The sequence below is a fragment of the Filicampus tigris genome, chromosome 3, assembly GCF_054856515.1.
Source record: "Filicampus tigris isolate MCC_2025a chromosome 3, RoL_Ftig_1.0, whole genome shotgun sequence".
Classification (NCBI taxonomy): Eukaryota; Metazoa; Chordata; class Actinopteri; order Syngnathiformes; family Syngnathidae; genus Filicampus; species Filicampus tigris.
This window is the reverse complement of record NC_141219.1, coordinates 24,700,909-24,721,058: the sequence shown is the minus strand read 5'-3', so window position 1 is coordinate 24,721,058 and position 20,150 is coordinate 24,700,909. Positions and strand designations below refer to the sequence as shown.

At 40.4% G+C, this 20,150-nt stretch overlaps 1 protein-coding gene and 1 non-coding gene across 3 annotated transcripts; one reads left to right on the top strand and one right to left on the bottom strand.

The window, feature by feature from the left end:
- Positions 1-895: 895 nt before the first annotated feature.
- trnat-agu (transfer RNA threonine (anticodon AGU)) lies at positions 896-969 on the bottom strand. The gene has a single exon. It is a non-coding gene; the product is annotated as a tRNA-Thr (tRNA).
- Positions 970-10,769: 9,800 nt separating this feature from the next.
- On the top strand, positions 10,770-19,897 carry anp32a (acidic (leucine-rich) nuclear phosphoprotein 32 family, member A). Of its 2 annotated transcripts, none has more exons than XM_086025029.1 (8): positions 10,770-10,968; positions 14,105-14,254; positions 14,322-14,444; positions 17,068-17,266; positions 17,358-17,464; positions 17,673-17,739; positions 17,862-17,954; positions 18,027-19,897. In XM_086025029.1, exons 1-7 carry the CDS (start codon positions 10,828-10,830, stop codon positions 17,939-17,941), a joined length of 867 nt encoding a protein of 288 aa, XP_085881155.1. In that variant the 5' UTR covers positions 10,770-10,827; the 3' UTR covers positions 17,942-17,954; positions 18,027-19,897. The 2 variants fall into 2 exon arrangements, with proteins under 2 accessions (XP_085881155.1, XP_085881154.1); XM_086025028.1 differs by having other exon boundaries at positions 10,771-10,968; positions 18,024-19,897.
- Positions 19,898-20,150: the final 253 nt, after the last annotated feature.

Genomic DNA, 20,150 nt, shown 5'->3' with positions numbered 1-20,150 from the left:
CCGAGCTCATCTGAGCTGGAGTGACGCAAAGTGGAAAAGTGTGCTGTGATCTGACGGGTCCACATTCAGCATCTGCTATGGTATGGGGGTGTGTTAGTGTCCGTGGCAAGGGTAACTTGTACATCAGTTAAGGCACTATTCATGTATAAAGGTAGATACATACATACTTAAATTTAGAGCAACACATGCTGCCGTCCAAGCAATGTCTTTTTTAGGGACATCTCTGCAGTAAGACAAAGCCAAGCCACATCCTACACGTGTTACAACAGCATGGCTTTGTATGTAGTACAAGAGTGAGAGTACCACACTGGCCTGCCAGTAGTCCAGACCTGTCTCCCATTGAAAATGTGTGTTGCATTGTCCATCCATCCATTATCGATACCGCTTCTCCTCACAAGGGTTGCGGGCGTGCTGGAGCCTATCCCAGCTCTCTTCGGGCAGTAGACGGGGGACACCCTGAATTGGTTGCCAGCCAATCGCAGGGAAAAGTGCATTGTGAAGCGCAAAATACAATTGAGACCCCAGAGTGTTAAGCAACTGAAGGTGTACATCAAGCAAGAAGTATGGTGCATTGGTGCAATGGTGCATTAGAGAAAAAAAACAACTTGCAACCACTCAGCTGAAAACTATGGCAGAGTTTATTTAGCGTGTATTAGATTGTTCTTTTGTTTTGAGCAAATTTGGCATTGGAGTAGTCCAAAAGTCATCAAAAGTAGTCAAATTATATTCATACATATATATTTAAAATTATGGTACATGAATTACATTAATCACATTTTTCCTGACATTTTTCTTGTAAAAAGGTAGACCAGTAACAGAACACATTTTTTACATAACCCTGCTAAGATAACATGTTTTGGTCATCAGCAGCCAAGTCATAATTGTACTCCACAAATGGCACTGCTGGGATTGGAACCCAGGATCTCCTGTTTACTAGACAGGTGCTTTGACCAACTAAGCCACAGTGCCCATGCTTGCTGTCACGAATGCTCTGTTTCTACTAACACCAGTTTCAAATCATAGCCAATTATAACCAGGCATTGATGTCTCCCCCATCCCCACCCTACACATCACCTGTCAGAATACTAACAAACGAGCACCCAAGACACATCCGTGCAGCAATCGGTTCCAGTTATCATACTTTGGTCTTTAGCAAAACCAACATCTCAAGTCAGGTCCTCAAATTGTGAGCTCTTGGTGTTTAGTTCTATTTGCATCTGTAGTCTAATCACCGCATTGTTTTGCTTTTTGACTGTGTCTTCGTGACTACCTTAATTCCTATTTACTGTTTACTGTTCGGCAAGAATCAAGAAATCCTGTAACACAAGAAACAATTGCCCCACGCCCTTTTATTTAAAAATGAGATGAAGCGACGTGAGCTTCAAAAGTTGCTTCTATAGATCAAAACGTCTGTTGACTGAACATGACATCACAACTGCTCAAGGCTCAGGTAACGACCAATCACGTCTGACCTGTTTTCTGAAGCTGAGCCGTGATTGGTCGTTACTTGACCCCTGAGCAGTTGTGATGTCATTTTCAGTCGACAGAAGCGACCAAATGGCCGCCCCCTGAGATTGGCTAACAAGGGGTGGCATTTGCTGCTTAACTCAAATTACACAAACACAATATTAATCATAATGCCGTGTTTCAACTAGTGGGCATGCTAGGAACATATTCTTGAAAAAAATGTGTTTGCGTTGATTTCATCTTAAAATAAAAATTGGCACTACTTACCCCACTGTCCCCTATTTAGTTTTTCAATCTGATGATTAGTTTATGCCCTCATTCATCATATTTCAGTATTTATCACCATATTAACAGTGCGCCACACATACAAACGTTAGTATGAAAAAATAACATGCATTCTTCTAAATAATTCAAGGTAGACATTCATTTTACAAGTTAATTGTTTTTCTTGTTATTTTTACAGATGTGAATGTTGATTACATTTATAGAGATAGTGTATTCTTTTCTGTAGGATCAGGGAAAAATATTTTATTATTACTGAAACACATGTTTTACTGAGCAAGATTTTATGGCTTGACTTATGAATTGCTTGGACCAAGTAATGACTTGACTTGGCTTACTTGAAATTTGGTAGTGACTTGACTTGCTTGATTTTTTCTCCCGCAGTGACTTGGGACTTGCGGCATGGTGGTCGACTGGTTAGCACGTCCGCCTCACAGTTCAGAGGTCGTGGGTTCGATCCCGGCTCCGGCCTCCCTGTGTGGAGTTTGCATGTTCTCCCCGTGCCTGCGTGGGTTTTCTCCGGGCACTCCGGTTTCCTCCCACATTCCAAAAACATGCATGGTGAGTTGATAGGACTCTCTAAATTGCCCCTAGGTGTGATTGTGAGTGCGGATGTTTGTCTCTGTGTGCCCTGCAATTGGCTGGCAACCAGTTCAGGGTGTCCCCCGCCTACTGCCCAAAGACAGCTGGGATAGGCTCCAGCACGCCCCGCGACCCTTGTGAGGAGAAGCGGTACAGATAATGGATGGATGGATGGACTTGGGACTTGCTTGAGACTTGATGGTTACAACTTGAGACTTACTTGTGACTTGCACATACAGTATGTGACTTGCTCCCACATCTGACAAATATTAGCCACTGTTGACATTTGAAGAGGATTATTAAGACAATTAGTACTGCTATTGAATATTAGGGCTGTGAAAAAATATGCAATGTATCGTGATATTTTATATGCCGATACCAAGTATCGATACGTTGATGAAGTATCGATACGTTGATGAAGAATCGATACTTTTGATACCTTATGTTATGTTTTACATGTTCTATAACATACTTTTGGAACATTTGAGGTCCTTAAAGTTGAACTATGTGAATGGAGTTTTATTTGTTGCACTCCTGTGTATCAGGAACAGTTACTGGAACAGTTTATGCACTTTTCAACCGTGACACTTGACTAAATGTCAATTAGCACTTAAATTAAAACTTGGGAAACACATGCCTCAGTTTTTTTAAATATATATTTTTATAATATTTAAGTATCGCAATACGTATCGGATCGCAACCCAAGTATCGGGATCCATATCGGATTGGGACAAAAGTGTATCGTCCCAGCCCTATTGAATATGGTCAGTTGTGTTTTTGTTGGTTGGTCTGTATTTATCAAGCAGTTACCACAACACTTGCAAAAATAATCATAGAAACAAAACACAAAAGTGATGGCACTGGGTTTTGCAGACAGCCCCAAGATGAGCTGATTAGGTTATGCATCAATCCAGTGGGCAAAGCTTGTTTTTAAGTGCTTGTGAACCTCAGATAGAGTACTCTATGTAGGTCTTTGGCTCTGTTCAGGATCTTTGGGAGCGTGTGCTAGATTTTGCTCTGCAAGCAGAGGAAAAAAAATATTCATCATGTAACATGAATTTAAATGTACTCTAGAATCAACATGAATACAGAGAGGTGGGAATTGGAGCTCTATGGTCACTGTGACCTTGTTAAGACTCTTGCAACAACAGTAAAAAACAACATGATAAGTAGGAATGTTGACAAAAATGTTGTGGAAAATTCCACTTGGATATAGTCTCATCTTATCTGTTGCAGTCATGCATGTACTTGAGATAATCAGATCTGTGTCAAATGCTCTGTTAGCTCATAATTAACATGAGGACTCTGCTGCAGAGTAGCACACTGTGAATATGTAATTATGTATCCTGCTGTAAATTCTATCAAGCACTGGCAGTGTTGTGTGTGTTTCTTTTGCACAACACAGTAGCCTTTATCTATCTATCTATCTATCTATCTATCTATCTATCTATCTATCTATCTATCTATCTATCTATCTATCTATCCATCCATCCATCCATCCATCCATCCATCCATCCATCCATCCATCCATCCATCCATCCATCCGTCTGTCCTAGCCAAAGCCAGAGCCTAGTATTTTGATTAGAATGAAACCGAATGCCCAACCCAAATGAAAATGCTACATGTAAACACCTCAACCGAAATAGCCAGGCTGTAATGCTGTGATAAAAGTAGCTATGAACTAGCTAAATAACTGACTGACCTACATCTTGTTAAATCACATTTACATGGCTGTACTAGGCAGATCGAACACCAGATAGGAATGTATCACGTCACATGTGAAAAGATACGCAGTTAACCAGAGATCTTCAATCGGGCTTATTTTGATCAGACTGACCAAAAACATCAGCATGTAAACCCCTGTCTGTCTGTCAATATATTCATCTGTTTAACTATCCAATATTCATCTACTGTTTAACTATCTATTGCAGCTATTGCTCCAAATCTCTATCTCTCTATGATTAAGCTTATGAATTTTAAAAGTTTCATCCTGCTTTTTTCAAGCAAGGCCATTTTGCAAATGCTTATGAGCAAAATCAGAAATCTTACTTTTCCACATATACCCTTCTATTAGACCATATTTTGTGATATGTTTAGTGCTGCATGCCAGTGAAAATGCTAGGTGGTGACAGTAAGCATAAGAGTGTCTGCATATCACAGTAACATCCGACAGCTCCAGTTGAGTTGAATGAAGAGGCCTCATTAAAATTTAATTATAGGGCCGAGTGCTTCACCCTCTATAAGATGCATGCAATTTTTTGGTTTCCTCACTCGTTCTACCAAATGAGTGTGTATGTCTCCTTTGTCCTGTTAGCTTAGGAACTACGTGATTAAATAAAAAGGCTCTTAGAGGAATCATGGTCACATTTAATCCTCACCATTATAGTTATGAAAACAAAATACAACAGCATTAAAAAGGTGTCTATTTTTTGTGTATCAAAGGTTTTAAACTGACATTATGACTATGTTCACAGTCTAATGAAATCCAATCCAAGAACTTCTTCCCTAATTATAGTATTGTGGCACTTTTTTTGTGTGTGCAAATGTTTGTTTAAAGTGGAAAAACAACCCCAACATATTTCTTTCAAGAATATGTTCTATGCAGGGCCACGAGTTGAAACACGGCATTCTGATTAATATTGCTTTTGTGGAATATGAGTTAAGAAGTAAAATCCACCCCTTCTTAGCCATCTCAAGGGGCGGCCATTTTGTCACTTCTGTCGACTGAAAATTACATCACAACTGCTCAGGGCTCAGGTAGCGACCCACAACTGCTCAGGGCTCAGGTAGCGACCCATCACAGCTCAGCTTCAGAAAATAGGTGAGCTGTGATTGGTCATTACCTGAGCCCTGAGCAGTTGTGATGTCATCTTCAGTTAGCAGGAGTGACAAAATGGCCGTCCCCTGAGATGGCTAAAAAACGGGTGGATTAACTCTTATTCCACAAACGATATTTATCAGAATGCCTTGTTTCAAATTGTGGGCCTGCATAGAACATATTTTTGAAAAAAATATGTTTGGGTTCATTTCCCCTCTTTAAGGGTGGGGCTACACACACTTCTGTCCTTGCTGTCCTTTCTATTACTTGTGTTGCAACTAGTGTTGTTCCGATACCGATACTGGTATCGGGCGGTTTCCCAATACCGCATTAAAACGCTGGCATCGGATCGGGAGGTACTAACAAATAAAATGCAAATGCCGGTTATCGATGCTGGTATCATTATTCAGAAACATTTGCATATTTGAGAGACGCATGCGGAAGGAAAGTACGAGGAGAAGCCTTATCCATTATTAGCGTCATTGGTCATCGGTCTACTTATGTCTAGTTTGGTGAAAAGGTCGCTATAAGGACATACATAGCCACATTGGAGGCAGTTGCTTGGGGGGACTTTGATGCTATCAAGCGCCTGCAATTACTTTGGGGGCATGCCGGCTGGATCTTTGTCTTGTAGCAAAGTATGTTGCTTTTGTTTGACACAGTACATCGATCACTAGTTTAATGGTGTAAAACGTCTTTCATGAAATGGTTTGTGTCCAGATAAACTCATCTTTATGGCCCGTTGAAGCTTTTCGAGCTCACCCTACTACCTTGCTAACTGCTAACAGAGACGGGTTTGCTTACAACACATCGCTCAGCAAAATGTTCTATATGTTCCATCAACTTATATGAAATTTGTATACCTATATAATTAACAGATTAATGTTGAATAGCAGTGTGAACTAAATCTTGAATGAAAAGTAAAAAGAAAACAATAACTGATATAAAGTCATCAGATCATAACCTTGCATGTTGTGTTAAGTGGTCACGTTGAAGATTTGACAGATTGGACCAGAGTTGCTGTTCTCTTTGCACATAAAGGCAAGTGCAGTATAATTGCAACGTTATGAATTCACTGTAAAATGGAGTACTTGACATTTGTACCTTAGCACTCAAAAGCAGCCAGTGCATCTCACACCCACTTTGACATGAAGCCAAGCGCTCAGGACAAAGCTTGTTGGGGATGCACGCCACGATGGGAGAGATTAGTGTGTGTTTATTGTCCCCCTGTCCTGGATGGGTGTTGCATTACAAGGAACTGTCTCCTACCTGACAAAATCAATTATGGTGAATAATGAATGTCGTTAGATGCTCATGGGTCACTGCTTATTTTGTTAGAGCTGCCATTGTTCTTGCACATGCACACTGCTTTAATTTTGCTGGTGATATAGTAAATGAATTCTTGAGATAAGAAAGTGGAGTTTTTTACTCTATGTTGCCATATGTACACATTTATCATTTATGATAGGGACTTTCTTTTTTCCCCATTCACCAGACATTAGCAAGTTTGTGGCCAGTTTCCTGATGGAATGGTTCAGGGTAGATGACATTTCCATAATGATTGTATCACGATGCTGTCCAAATTAGGTTAAACAATGATTACAAAAGGTCCACAGATTCATGTTTCCATAAGTGGGAACACCTATCACATTGTCTGGTACTGAGATTTGCTATACTTTCATTTCACACAACAAGGGGATACACTATTACACATTAAAAGGCAACATTGTGATTTTTGTTATCTTACTCATAGTTGTGTTTTCCATAACCTGATCACCATTCCATCCCGTAGCGTAGAGGATGTGTCCTGATTCATATCACCCTCTTGTGGTACAATATGTCTTCTACAAGTGCATACAGAACCCTTCTGCTTTTCTAGGAAATCTTAATTCAAAGGCGTGGAATTAATAAATACTTTTTCATTCAGTAATTTTGAGTGCAGCTGCAAAAGTCCGTTTGTTTTGGTCACATTTTAATACATTTAAGTCAGGCCTATTGCTATTTTCTCTAACTGTATGCAGATTGCGACAGCATGGTGGTCTGTAGCGCTATGCACACTTCCTAAAAACATTGACGTTACATTATTTGAAGACTTTAAATTGCCCATAGGCGAAAATGTGCGTGTGAATGATTGTTCATAAGGCGGCCTGTCCTAGGAGTAACTTCTCGCCCTAAGTCAGCAGGGGTATGCAGCACCCCAGCGATCCTAATGAGGACAAGCGCCGTATATAAACAAAACTGATTGATAAATGTATGCAAGTTAAATCAGCATTTTAAATGTTACTCTCTGGCAATCATCCACAGTTCAGTGAATCAAGAGGAAAGTAAGAACTTTAAACTTGTACTTATTTTTATATCTACTTTTCAAGAGTAAACAACAGATGCGCTCAGTGTTGTGGTTGGTCCAAGAAAACTAGTTTTCTGCGGTAATGATCAGTCGGCAGTTGTTTTTTTTTTCAGATTTTGAAAAATATTTGCTGCAATGTGGACCAAAATCCGTGGGCAAACTGAGAGCAGCGCATCTATGGCCAGGATGATGAGGATCGTGGCCAGGAGAGGGAGGTGCATGATGACAACAATCAGTTAAAGTCTTACTGTAGATGTGAAATTTTAATAACAGCAGTGTAGGCTAGATGTTTACTTTATTTTGTTTGTGTTTATATTTCTTACTTGTACAAAATACTGTACACATTTACTTTTTGTGTTCTCTACAGTAATCCATCCATCTATCCATCATCGATACCGCTTCTCCTCACAATGGTAGTGGGTCGTGCTGGAGCCTATCCCAGCTGTCTTTGGGCAGTAGGCGGGGGACACCCTGAATTGGTTGCCAGCCAATCGTAGGGCACACAAAGACAAACATCCACACTCACAATCACACCTAGGGGCAATTTAGAGAGTCCTATCAACTCACCATGCATGTTTTTGGAATGTGGGAGGAAACCGGAGTACCCGGAGAAAACCCACGCAAGCACGGGGAGAACATGCAAACTCCACACAGGGAGGCCGGAGCCGGGATGGAACCCACGACTTCTGAACTGTGAGGCGGATGTGCTAACCAGTCGCCCACCGTGCCGCCCTCTACAGTAATCCATGGAAGTTAATTTGGGTGTGAATAAAAGTGGTTGCAATTTCCTTGGCAGTATGAGTGCAGTATGTTGGACGTCAAACTTTGGAGGCTGCTCTTTCTGTAAACCCTGCTAAAAAAACAACGACAAAAAAGCAAACAGCATAGACCAGCATGGTTTTGTTATGTTTTTGTGCTGGTGTCACCAGGGTTTTCTTGTTGCAAAACTGCAGAAGCAGCAAAACAAAACTGCCAAGATTCAAAACAGTCGAACCTTGGTTCACCGGGCATCCCGCTCTACCAACTGAACCACAGCCGCCCAGCAAGACCAACATGCTGTTGTTGCCCTGCTGGTAGCTAGTGACACCAAGAGCAGATGGTCACCAGCTATCACCAGCTCATGGCTGAGTTGTCCCGCTGTGTGGCTGCAGCTCATTTTATAGAGCGGGTCGCCCAGTGACGGAAGGTTCGGCTGGTAGAATCTTGACTATCGCTTTGCTTTTGGTGCTACTGCTGTTTAGTAGCAAGAAAACACAACAAAACCATGTTGGCCTATGATATGTGTGTGTGTGTGTGTTTTGTTTTGTTTTATCAGGGAAATCTTTTTTTCTTTCAGTTTTATACACCATTGTATTGTTAGCTAGACCTCTGCCATAGTGACAAAACATCGACGCATTTTGACTTGTGCTTGTGCAAAGCCAAATGGACGATGCATTTTGGGGGCACTGTCTATTTATATGAGAAAGAAATTTTGTTTTGACACATGGGTAAACTGTTTTGTGAGAGATATGAGCTTTTGCAGGTGATCCATGGTGTTGTGCTGAGCCATCTAGGTTATTTTGGGCAAAAGCACTCAGTGAAATCAAATGAGCCAAAGTAATTGAGAAGCAGCTTTACAATTTTGGTGCTACTGACTTCCTTAAATGAGAAAGGGATCTAGTGTGAATCATGTGTGAACAGTTTTGGGATATGAGCTTTCGCTAATGTGCTGTATTGTGGCGCAGAACTACTTGGCCAAAGGATATTTTAGCTTTACGAATGTCATTACTGTTTCAAGAAATGAGCCAAACTAATGGGAGAAAAACTGTAAAAAGAAAAGAAAAAATGCCAAGAATTCAAAGAGTGCAGAGTTCAAATTAAATCAACGAATAAAAATAATTTTTATTTAATAATCAGTTGTGTTACGTTCTACTTTTGAAAGGCGTACTCATGGTATCACAATAGATTCGGGGTACACAAGCCCAAAAAGTTTGAGAACCACTGCACTAATTGACACGCGCCAATGGGAAAACTGCGACATCTTGTGGTATTATCAAGGAACTACATTTTCAGGCTCCACATAATTTGTACTGTACTGTGGCGACCCCTGAGGGGAAAAGCCGAAAGGATAACAACAACTGTACTATTTATTGAAGCACCAAAAGTGCAACTGTCGAGGAAGAAGCGGATTGCTGTGACCGCTGTAGCTAAACTGTCATAATACACTATAAAATAATAATAATAATATTAATAATAATTGGGCAAGAAATAGAGGAGAGTATGTGGATATTTGATAGGCTCTTGGAAACGATTGCCACATTCATTGATTGCACTCGTGACGCTCTAGGTTTCACTTTTTAGCCACAGGTGCATATATAAAATTTTAAATAGTTACGTATTTTTGGGGTAATAGCCCCCAAAATATATACGGCATTGACCTCACTTCATATCCGAAAATGCAGAACTACCAACCTATGGAAGTTCACTTCCAGAGTTTATCTCAATCTTCATATTTTAAAAATAGTTTCACGTGTCAGTGAAACAATTTTCAAAATATGAAGATTGAGATAAATTGTTCTGGACTAAATTGTCTATAGTTGTGCGTGTGTATGGTTGTCTACTGTATTTCCTGCGAATGGTTGGTGACCTGGACACAGGCTTATTCCCACCTGTGAACCTAATGAGGCATATATATGCAAAAGAAAATTGAAAAACTGCTTGATTTTATTTTTAGAATATACAAAATGTTTATTTTCAATTAGTGTAGTACCAGTGGTGTGCATCTCATTTCCATCGTTGTTTAACTTGTTCCATTTAATTCACTGCCAAAGACAAATTTATTTGTCTTTTCACAGTCCAGCCATTCAATCCCAGGAATTATTTTCAAACGTTAGGGGGAAAAAGGGTCTGAAAATGTCTGGCAGTGAATGAGTTATGGTTAATAATGTTAACTCATTCAATACCAGACATTTTTAGACCTTCTTTTACCCAAACGTTTGAAAAATTCTGAGAAAAATATAAAATCCTGAGATGAAATGGCTGGACTGTGAATAGACATAAATGTCTTTGGGATTGAATGAGGAATAATGTATGTATTTATGGGGGGGGGGGGGGGTGCAGTATTGTCTCTTGGGGGGGGGGTCGTTTTACAGTGTCACTTGAGTAAAAGAATGAATCTCAACAGCAAGAGCCGACAACGAAACCCCACCCAGTTCTAAAGGGGACAGGGGTGGCATTCCATTGGTTCGTGCGTATGTAGATCAGGTCGCCCTAAATTCGGTGTCTCTCATTGGTCGACAGTGACGACAATCCCAAGCCCGCGGCCCCGCCCACCCTGGCGGATCAAGTTTGAATGAACTGCAACAGCCTTGGTCTGGAGGTGCCAGGAGCATTTGTGCTAATTATTAAAAGTGTGTATCAAAGGTCGCGCTGTACCAGGATGGAGATGAAGAAGAGAATTCACCTGGAACTGCGGAACCGCACTCCGTCTGACGTAAGTTAACATGCGGACCATCGCTTTCGCTTCTCACCGGACGGTGAACGCTTTCGTGTGTGTTCTTCGCGTGGTGGATGAAGAGAGAGAGAGAGAGAGAGACACACACACACACGAAGTTTGTAAAGTGTGAGAAGGATGCGGACGTTTTGCTGCGAACATGTTGACAAGTGACAGGTGCTGCCTGCGCGTCAATTCCATCGCGGGTGTGGGGCCGTATAAACAAGGCAAGCGGCGCGAGAAGCCATCTTACTAACTTTTGATCTGCGAGGCGCTCGTTCCCGTATACGATGCATCTGCACTGCCCTTTATCGTAAAACATTTTTTGAACCATGTGGCTACGAAAGTAATGACAAACGAATCCTAAAACAGAGAGTGGCAGCTGTCCAGCTCCACCCAGCACCCGTTAGTGCGGCTCAACACTTACTGTACTATTGCAATGGTGAGGCGTACTGTAGTGTAGTGCAAGCGCTTACGTTAGTTGGACAGCGCTGCTAAGCAAACACCGTTTACGTGCTCGCCTCCACCCATAGACAAAAAATACGGCGAAATTCTCATTACGTTCGCACGCATTAACCGCTGGTGTCAGTTGAGTACTTCTTTGAAGATGTCATGCCATTTTGACTGCGTCGTAGCCATCCATCGAAAACGCCTTGCTCAAACTCCGGCGCCTGGTTGTTTCTAGAAGTAGGACACATGCCGCCATTTTACTACTATACAAAGGTCCTACTTTGAAACGCTTGAACGCCGCGTTTATTCGACACAAACGACACGCGATTTTATAATACCTGGTTATAAATAGCAACCTATAAGCGCGCATCAATCCTATCTGCGTTTGTGTGTCGTAAACAACAGGAAGAAATGTTCGCTGGCAGCTGCGTAATCCGCTTTAGTTGCCCCTCCTACTTACAAATGACTCTGTGGACTAGGATCTGTGGCTCCTATTTCTTCGGACAAACGTCGCTGACTGGTGCCTCTACTCAGTACAAAAAATTAAGTTAACCTATTTTCATACGGATAAGCAATTAAATTGATAATGTGCACAATGTTTAATGACTCAATTCATCGCGAGAAGAATAGCTGTAGCGGAACAATATTATACAGGTCTATGTTTGGGTTCTCGATGGTGATTGGTGTTTTATTTGAAGGTCCCAGCACTAGTAAATATCCATCCGCCCGATGCACATGATGACAGTACAGTACTTTGGTGTACTGTATGTGATAAGATCGAAATCAAAATGCAGTGCTGTACTACTTACTACTCAATACTGAGATAACGACTCTGATGATATAGGATGTAGTTCTCATTTTCTAATAATTCGTTAGTTTGTTTATTGTAAATAATAAAATGCACTTTTACATATATTTGTTTTTCCCTTTTATTTAAATAATTGGTTCATTAATTTTAATTTCATTAATTATCAATAGGCGGCACGGTGGTTGACTGGTTAGCTAGTCCGCCTCACAGTTCAGAGGTCGTGGGTTCGATCCCGGCCCCGGCCTCCCTGTGTGGAGTTTGCATGTTCTCCCCATGCCTGCGTGGGTTTCCTCCGGGTACTCCGGTTTCCTCCCACATTCCAAAAACATGCATGGTAAGTTGATTGGACTCTCTAAATTGCCCCTAGGTGTGATTGTGAGTGCGGATGTTTGTCTCTGTGTGCCCTGCGATTGGGTGGCAACCAATTCAGGGTGTCCCCCGCCTCCTGCCCGAAGACAGCTGGGATAGGCTCCAGCACGCCCGCGACCCTTGTGAGGATAAGCGGTATGGATAATGAATGAATGAATGAATGAATGAATAATTATCAATAATACAGGAAAAAATGTGAATGAATTGTGTATATATGAAAGCAATCATTTCATACACACATTTGTACTTTTGCCCGCCCCCTTTTTTATTATTATTTTTTTTTTTAAAACTTAATTATTCAGTTTTTAAAAGTAACATGTGACCCCGGAGCGCAAACGTTTGCCCATCCCTGCATTAAAGTTTGGGGTAGGCATCTGAAAATTTCGAAGAGCAAAGTGAACATCTACATTAATGCTAATCTTCTGCATTTACTTGAATTTTGTCTTTAATACATTATTATTTTTTTAATGAAATATCCCACTGCTTAATGTACTTCAAACAGCTGCTTAAAGTTTAGATGTAGTCCGTTAAAGTATCACTTCCCATTTCAATAGTGGCTAATGTTGCTTATCCAAACAGATTACAGCAGTGATTGTCAAACATTTTACACCTAGTGCCACCTAAAAAAAAAAAAAAAGCGTAGCTCTCCATACCTCCATTTATGACCAACATTAAAGCTGCAGTTTGCTGTTTTCTAACTGTTGGCAAGATTTGAATGCAGCATCACTCCTCCTTCTCCCAACCCTCACATCGCTTACCAAAATTACACCCCTCGCTGATGTGAATGCACACGTTAGTAATGCCGATCTTTGCTGTTACATTGGTAGCGTGTGTTTTTTTATGTTGGGAGTGTTGCATACTGTTGCAAAACACTCAATGTTACCGGTTTGATGTTGTATTTTATTGTGCATATAAGTTAAACCAAAGCTGTGGGTTTCCCTGCGCAGCTGCAGCGCGTGGCCCTAAATATATGTACAGTCTCTAATAGGCTAGAATTGTCACAGCCTGTCTAGGCCTCAGTGTTAATAAAAAATGAGATGTTTTGTCTTAAAATTCTATCTAATATCTAAAAATATCTAATATTGGAAGCCGCTCTAACATTATGCAATATGAAAAAATAAAGGGGAGGACTACTTGTATAACAATTTGATTAAACTATATCTCAAATAATACTTAAGAAAAATTGATTAAAACTAATAAAACAAACAGATGTCAACGATTAAAAGTAAATGCATTGTACTTAAATGTTAAATACAACTCAACTGTACTTGATTCTTTCGAATACCAGTAGAGGGAGCCTGCAAACCACCAGTGATACTCGTACCACACTGAGAATCACTGGATTAGAGCAGTTAAAATATGCTACATATTTAATTCAACATAGTGCTCTCCCAAAGAATAATTTATGAAGATGATTCTGCTTGAGCCTTATGTTATTTGTTTTACTTTAATCTTTGATCATTTGGGGTTTGCAAATGATAACCAGACTATAATGTGTTTGAGTTGTAGGTCAAAGAGCTTGTTCTGGACAACTGTCGCTCCAATGACGGCAAGCTTGAGGGCCTAACAGATGAATTTGAGGAGCTGGAATTCCTGAGCACAATGCGGGTTGGACTGACCACGGTCGCACACTTGCCCAAGCTAAAAAAGCTCAAGAAGGTTGGTTTTGTTACACAAATAACCCGTTAAGAGTGTGCGTCTTTCTGATTGTTTGAATCATACACAGCTTGAACTCAGCGATAACAAGATCTCAGGAGGCTTGGAAGTGTTGGTAGAGAAATGCCCCAACCTCACACATCTCAATTTAGGCGGCAACTGGATTAAAGACCTCAACACCATTGAACCACTGGTGAGTTACTGTACTGTCCTCTCTCCTCTTCTTCAAAGTCATGATGAATACACACAACCGCACACATACAAACAATGACGAAAAAATACGCTAAAACATTGACAATTGATAGAAATCTTTTGAAGTAAAACGGCTTCAAACCACCAGTGCTCGCTATTACCAGAAAGGATGATGCCTTATGAGATTTTAGCAGAAATACGTCACACCACTCCGTGCATATAGTGTAGTCCATTGGGCGGCGTGTGGCTTTCACATCTGTCTCATACTCAAATGTTCTAAGTTTGAAACTGCTCAGCTTTTTCTGTTTGGAGTTTGCGTAGGTTTTCTCCAAAGACATTCCTGTTGGGTTAGTTCAAATCAAATGTATTTATATAGCACTTTTCATACAAAAAGAATGCAACTCAAAGTGCTGTCCAGTAAAAATGTCCAAAACACAACATAAAAAGGAAGACCCACAACCGCCCGCCCTCCCAACAAACCCAAAGATATATATCCGCCAGCACATCAGCACTCGCACCTACACACACACACACACACACCCCACACATAGACACAAAGCACACAACCTGATAAACTTTGTTAAAAAAGACATGACAACGCACAGAGGAACCATATGAGGAAAGGGTACCGAAGGGGGGCTCGTTCACGCTGAGGGTAATGACAGCCCACGGGCTACAGGGAGTGCCGCCATCACAGAGAGCCCCGGCCCAGATTAGCCGGGGAGACCCCACACCTAGTGTAGAGGCCCCCGGCCACCTGGACCTAAGAAGCCCCTGCGATGACGCCCCCCGCGGGAAGGGCAGCCACCCCCACTAACGCGGAGGCCCCCGATGAGGAAACACTGGAGCTAAAAGCTAACAACAACAGAAAGCAACAAAACTAAAAGACAAAACAATAACATAATCTAAGAACTAAAATCAGTATGATAAAATATGATAAAAAAATAGTCCCCAATAAAAAGAAAAATATGAATTAATAAGATTAATTAATAAGTTACTTAAATTATTTAACTATTTAGTTAGTTAGGTAGTTAGCTAAAAGTGCTCAAAACGAATTACTTAATGAATTAATTAATATGTGTCCTGTGAATGACTGAGGATCCAGGGTGTACGTTGCCTCTTGCCCAAACACAGCTAGAATGGGCGCCAGCTCATCTACAACCCTAAACAGCATTAAGCAGTGTAAAATGGATGGAACAGAAAATGTGTGCCTTGATTACATGAAGGTACAACTAGATATCTTCCAATGAAACTGCAGTTGAAGACAGATCAACTGTTTTTGCGAGTCATACCAAATGAAGTATTCAAGTGTGTTCAGACTCATCTAATCAAACACCTAGTGTTAATCAAAGCAACATTGAATGATCTGAGGTGCACAGACTGATAAATTGTGCAAACAATAGGTGTTCTTCCAAGGATCAAGAACGAAGACATATTTTCGCAGCAAGATGAAAGTCAAACAACATTCCTTGCCATGGTGAAGTTGGTTTGTTTTCAGGGCAGGCCTGTCTCCTACAGTGCTCCAACCCTCAACTCACCCCACATACCACTGGGCCAATAGCAAACCCGGTGTTCCCTCTGTGCTCCCTGTACGTGCCGGCTAACTCTACTTGCATGAGCAGATCCCAGAATGTGGAATACGAGCAAGTGCTCAAAACCTAAAGGCAACAAAAGCATTGCGACCTGTGAAAGAGTGATTTTAAAGGGGCAGCAGCAAGAGATTTTGGCGGAGTTGTAAAGTAAAGCGATATGGAGAAATGGAAGTATTTTGTACTAATAAACGTGTTGTCCCATTGGCCTGAGCTTTGGGACAATGACAAAGGATGTACTGTGACTTGGTAAAGAAGGCACCGTTCTGGACAGAACGGACTATGTTGAGTCTACCAGGCTATATACAGTAAATATTAGGGCTCAATAGACACAAGGGAACCAGTTCCATTGTTCATGGATGAGGCGGTCATCAGATCCATAAAGATTGGGACATGGACACAATTCTTATCTTTGGCTCTAAACAGCACCACTATGGATTTGAAATGTAATGAACAAGATGTACTTTAACTGCAGACTTTGAGCTTTAAGATGAATAACATGAATAAAGATTACTACGTATTTAAGTAAGTAATAAAGTAAACTATGAATCTCAAACGACTGTTTCACCTTTCTTTTTCTGTACGGCCGCACATTACAGAAATAAATTGAAATATTACATGACATGACATGACATTAAAAAACAACCCCAAAACCTCATGCATGAAATCAACTGACAAAAAATGAAAACAAAGGACATTTTCGCTACAAGTGTAGTTAGTTTTAGTTAGCTTTATGAACATAAGATGTATTTTTTTTCTAAGCACTCCTGATTTGATTTTATTTCTTTAAAATGATTTGTCAGTTTTAGTTATTTCTTTTGTTTTGTCAAACTATTTTTACCTTGGTCGGCAGGCGCTTCAAAGACCAAACTGTTTGCATACAAACATAAAAAAAAAGTCAAAAGTCAACATTCCATAATACCCTCGTGAGGATAAGCGGTTCAGATAATGGACGGATGTTGGTTATCAAACTGAGCTGATGTACCTCACATCCATACGTTGCCGCACTGTTGATGAGATTCGTCCTTCCGACAGAAACAACTGGGGACCCTGAGAAGCCTTGAGCTGTTCACTTGTGAGGTGACAAACCTGAGCGAGTACAGAGAGAGTGTTTTCAAGCTACTACCACAGCTCACCTATCTGGACGGATACGACAAAGATGACAAAGAGGCGTCGGATTCGGACGCCGAGCTTTACGCGGAAGGCTGGGAATACGGCGACGAAGATGAGGACGGTATGTTTGGCACACTACATTTAAGTTCAAAAGATTATGCTGTACTGATAGATACACGTACAATTTGCTGAAAGCCTTTGGTTTTACCCAGATGTAGATGAAGAGGATTATGATGACGATGCACCATCAGGAGAAGAAGAGGAGGATGAGGGAGATGACGATGAGGAGGAGAATGAAGAGGGCGGCCTCAGTGGAGAAGTTAGATTCAAATTATTATTGAAAAGTTTAACATTGAATAGTTATTTATTTATTTATTGTTCTCGCACACGTTACAGTCAGTGTTGAGTTTTTGCTCCGCATGGGATGATAAAATCTTGAATTATGTCATAGAAGCATTTTTTTTCAAATCTTTATTCGTATGAAAAAGGGGGTTCTTTTTGAAATAATGAGACAATCTGATCCTCAGGAAGAAGATGAGGAGGACCAGCATGACAAAGAAGTAGAGGATGAGGAGGAGGCAGAGGAGGAAGAGCGTGAGTAGTATTGGCTGATGGGAAAAAAAAAGAAAAAAAAGCACAAATGCTTTTTTAAATGGAAGGGGAAAACTGTAAAACTTCTTCTGGCTTCATAAACAATTTGACTGTTGTTCCAACAGAACAAGACCGAGGTCAGAAGAGAAAACGAGAACTGAATGAAGAAGGAGAAGACGACGACGACGATGATGATGACGATTGAGGCTTATTTTGAGGTATAATGTGATCTAATGGAATTTGTATGTCCCAGTCTCTTCCCAGTAACCAAGTGTTTTTTCCTTCAGTAGGAGAGCTTTGGTTCTTTGCCCTTTCATCACAAGCTCTGCACCTTTGTGTACCTTTGAAACGCTTTACAGTCCACTTTTAACTACTTTGCAGACATATTTTGTAAGCTAGAAAAGGCTAGACCTTTTAAGAGATATTTGGGGTGTTTTCTCACTCTTTTTATGAGACCGGTTTGTGAATACATCCGTATTTTAAGCCCCTCACTTTCAAAACCAACAAAATTACATGGCTAGTTCTAAGTCTAAATACAATAGTACGGTAGTTCAGATATGAGTGGTTCTCACAAAGTATGGTCCAGGTGTGTGACATGAGAGCTCAAAAATGAATTTGTTCAAAACCAGGTAAAAATATATTTTTTAATTGATTATTTTTACACTTGAACAGCTTTAATAACTTAGTGAGCAATGGCCGTCATGTTACATATTGTTACATACATTCGAGGATCTTGTGGACACCGCAAATTGTTAGCTGCTTGCTTTGCAAAATACGAAATGCCTCCCGCTGAACGCTTTCAAATCCCAAATAGTGAATGCTACTAGTGTGAAAAAAATATATCAATCTATTTATCAATCACACGTTACCAATAAAACTGGACACCACACTCGACACATAGCTTACCTGGTCATTGTAGAATAAATGAGTTAAAAAAAAAAAAAGTAACATCATATTTTACAGTGAACCCATTGAACTTCTGGTTCAACTTACCAAAGTCGTTCTGGTGGAAGCATACAGTACATTACAGTAGTAAATATCGTAGGAAGTACCTGGTGGACATAGAAAGAAAAGTGTCTAACTTAATTTTTTCTGACGAACTGTTGTCCCATTGGACATGGACAGCGTGAGACTTGATTAAATGATTAAATGCTATTGTGTTGCACGGACATTCTGACAGTTTATTGGTAACACTCTAACAACTGTTTTTGAAGCTGATGCATTTCAATGGTATAAAGGGCTCTTGAGGGCTGTGTTGGAATGTCACAAAGAGGAGTGGCCGCAACGGCTATTGTTCACCACTCAAAATGCATTCAAACACAAACGACAGCACGAATCTCAGTAAGGATATTTATCTCTGCTGTAATATGATTGCAATATTGTAAGCAGTAAAATATGGTGATTGATTATAAAGGGAAAAAATATTGACTCTCAAAGTGGGTCAGCGTTTGAGCATCTGGCTGGATCATACTTCCTGAGAAGCATCCACATGTGAGCTTGGATCCAGAAATAACAAAACAATTTCTCTGTCCTCTCTTCATCGTATTTTTGCATTACAATATACTTTATTTCCTCGAAATAAACGATGTGTACTCAACTATCCTGATGTGAAATGTGTGCTGAGGGTGACCCTCTGAGTCATGATAGCAGAGGTCAACCCTTGTTAAAACCTAAGCTTTGATAGTTCGGATATTACGTGTTCTTGTAAATAATGACCAAATCTATTTTTTTGTATTCACTTTGATGGCAGCGGACATTGAGCATATAGTTGATGTGAAACTATACATTGTAATAAGATATGAATGGTGCATTCTACTTTACCTGGAATGGGCAGTGTTAAACCTCTTGGATTTGGACAGAACTTTTTAAGCATAATCCCTCCATAATGGTGATTAATTCAGCATCAAAATTCTCTCTGTGTCTGTTGATGTTCTATTCTGTGACAAACTATTGCCACTATTTGGAAATGTGCTGGCAGTACAGTGAAGGTGTGGTTGGCCCATGAATGTTAAAACTGTATATTTGTGCAGCGAACTGTTAACTGCACTTACAGTATTTGAATTTTCACATTATACAACATGGTCAATTCGCCCTTCATCAATCATCATTCAAATTGTTTTTTCCTCGTCCCATTTACAACAATAAAACCATTTTATTTATATTTGGAGCTTTGTGGTTTTTGCAACGTGATCAATTTCTTCTAATAATCATCCGCCATCATGTTACGTCTGTTATATCGTAGTCCAAAATGTGAATAGTATTCCGTTTCGCCTTGTTTTCTGTGCCTCCTCCAACATGCTCACGAGTCAACTTGACATGACGCACATTTCCCTTCACCATATCTTATGTTCCCATTAAATACTTACAGTGCATCTTTTCTTGTGTCACCAACAAAGACTTACTCATTTAGAATC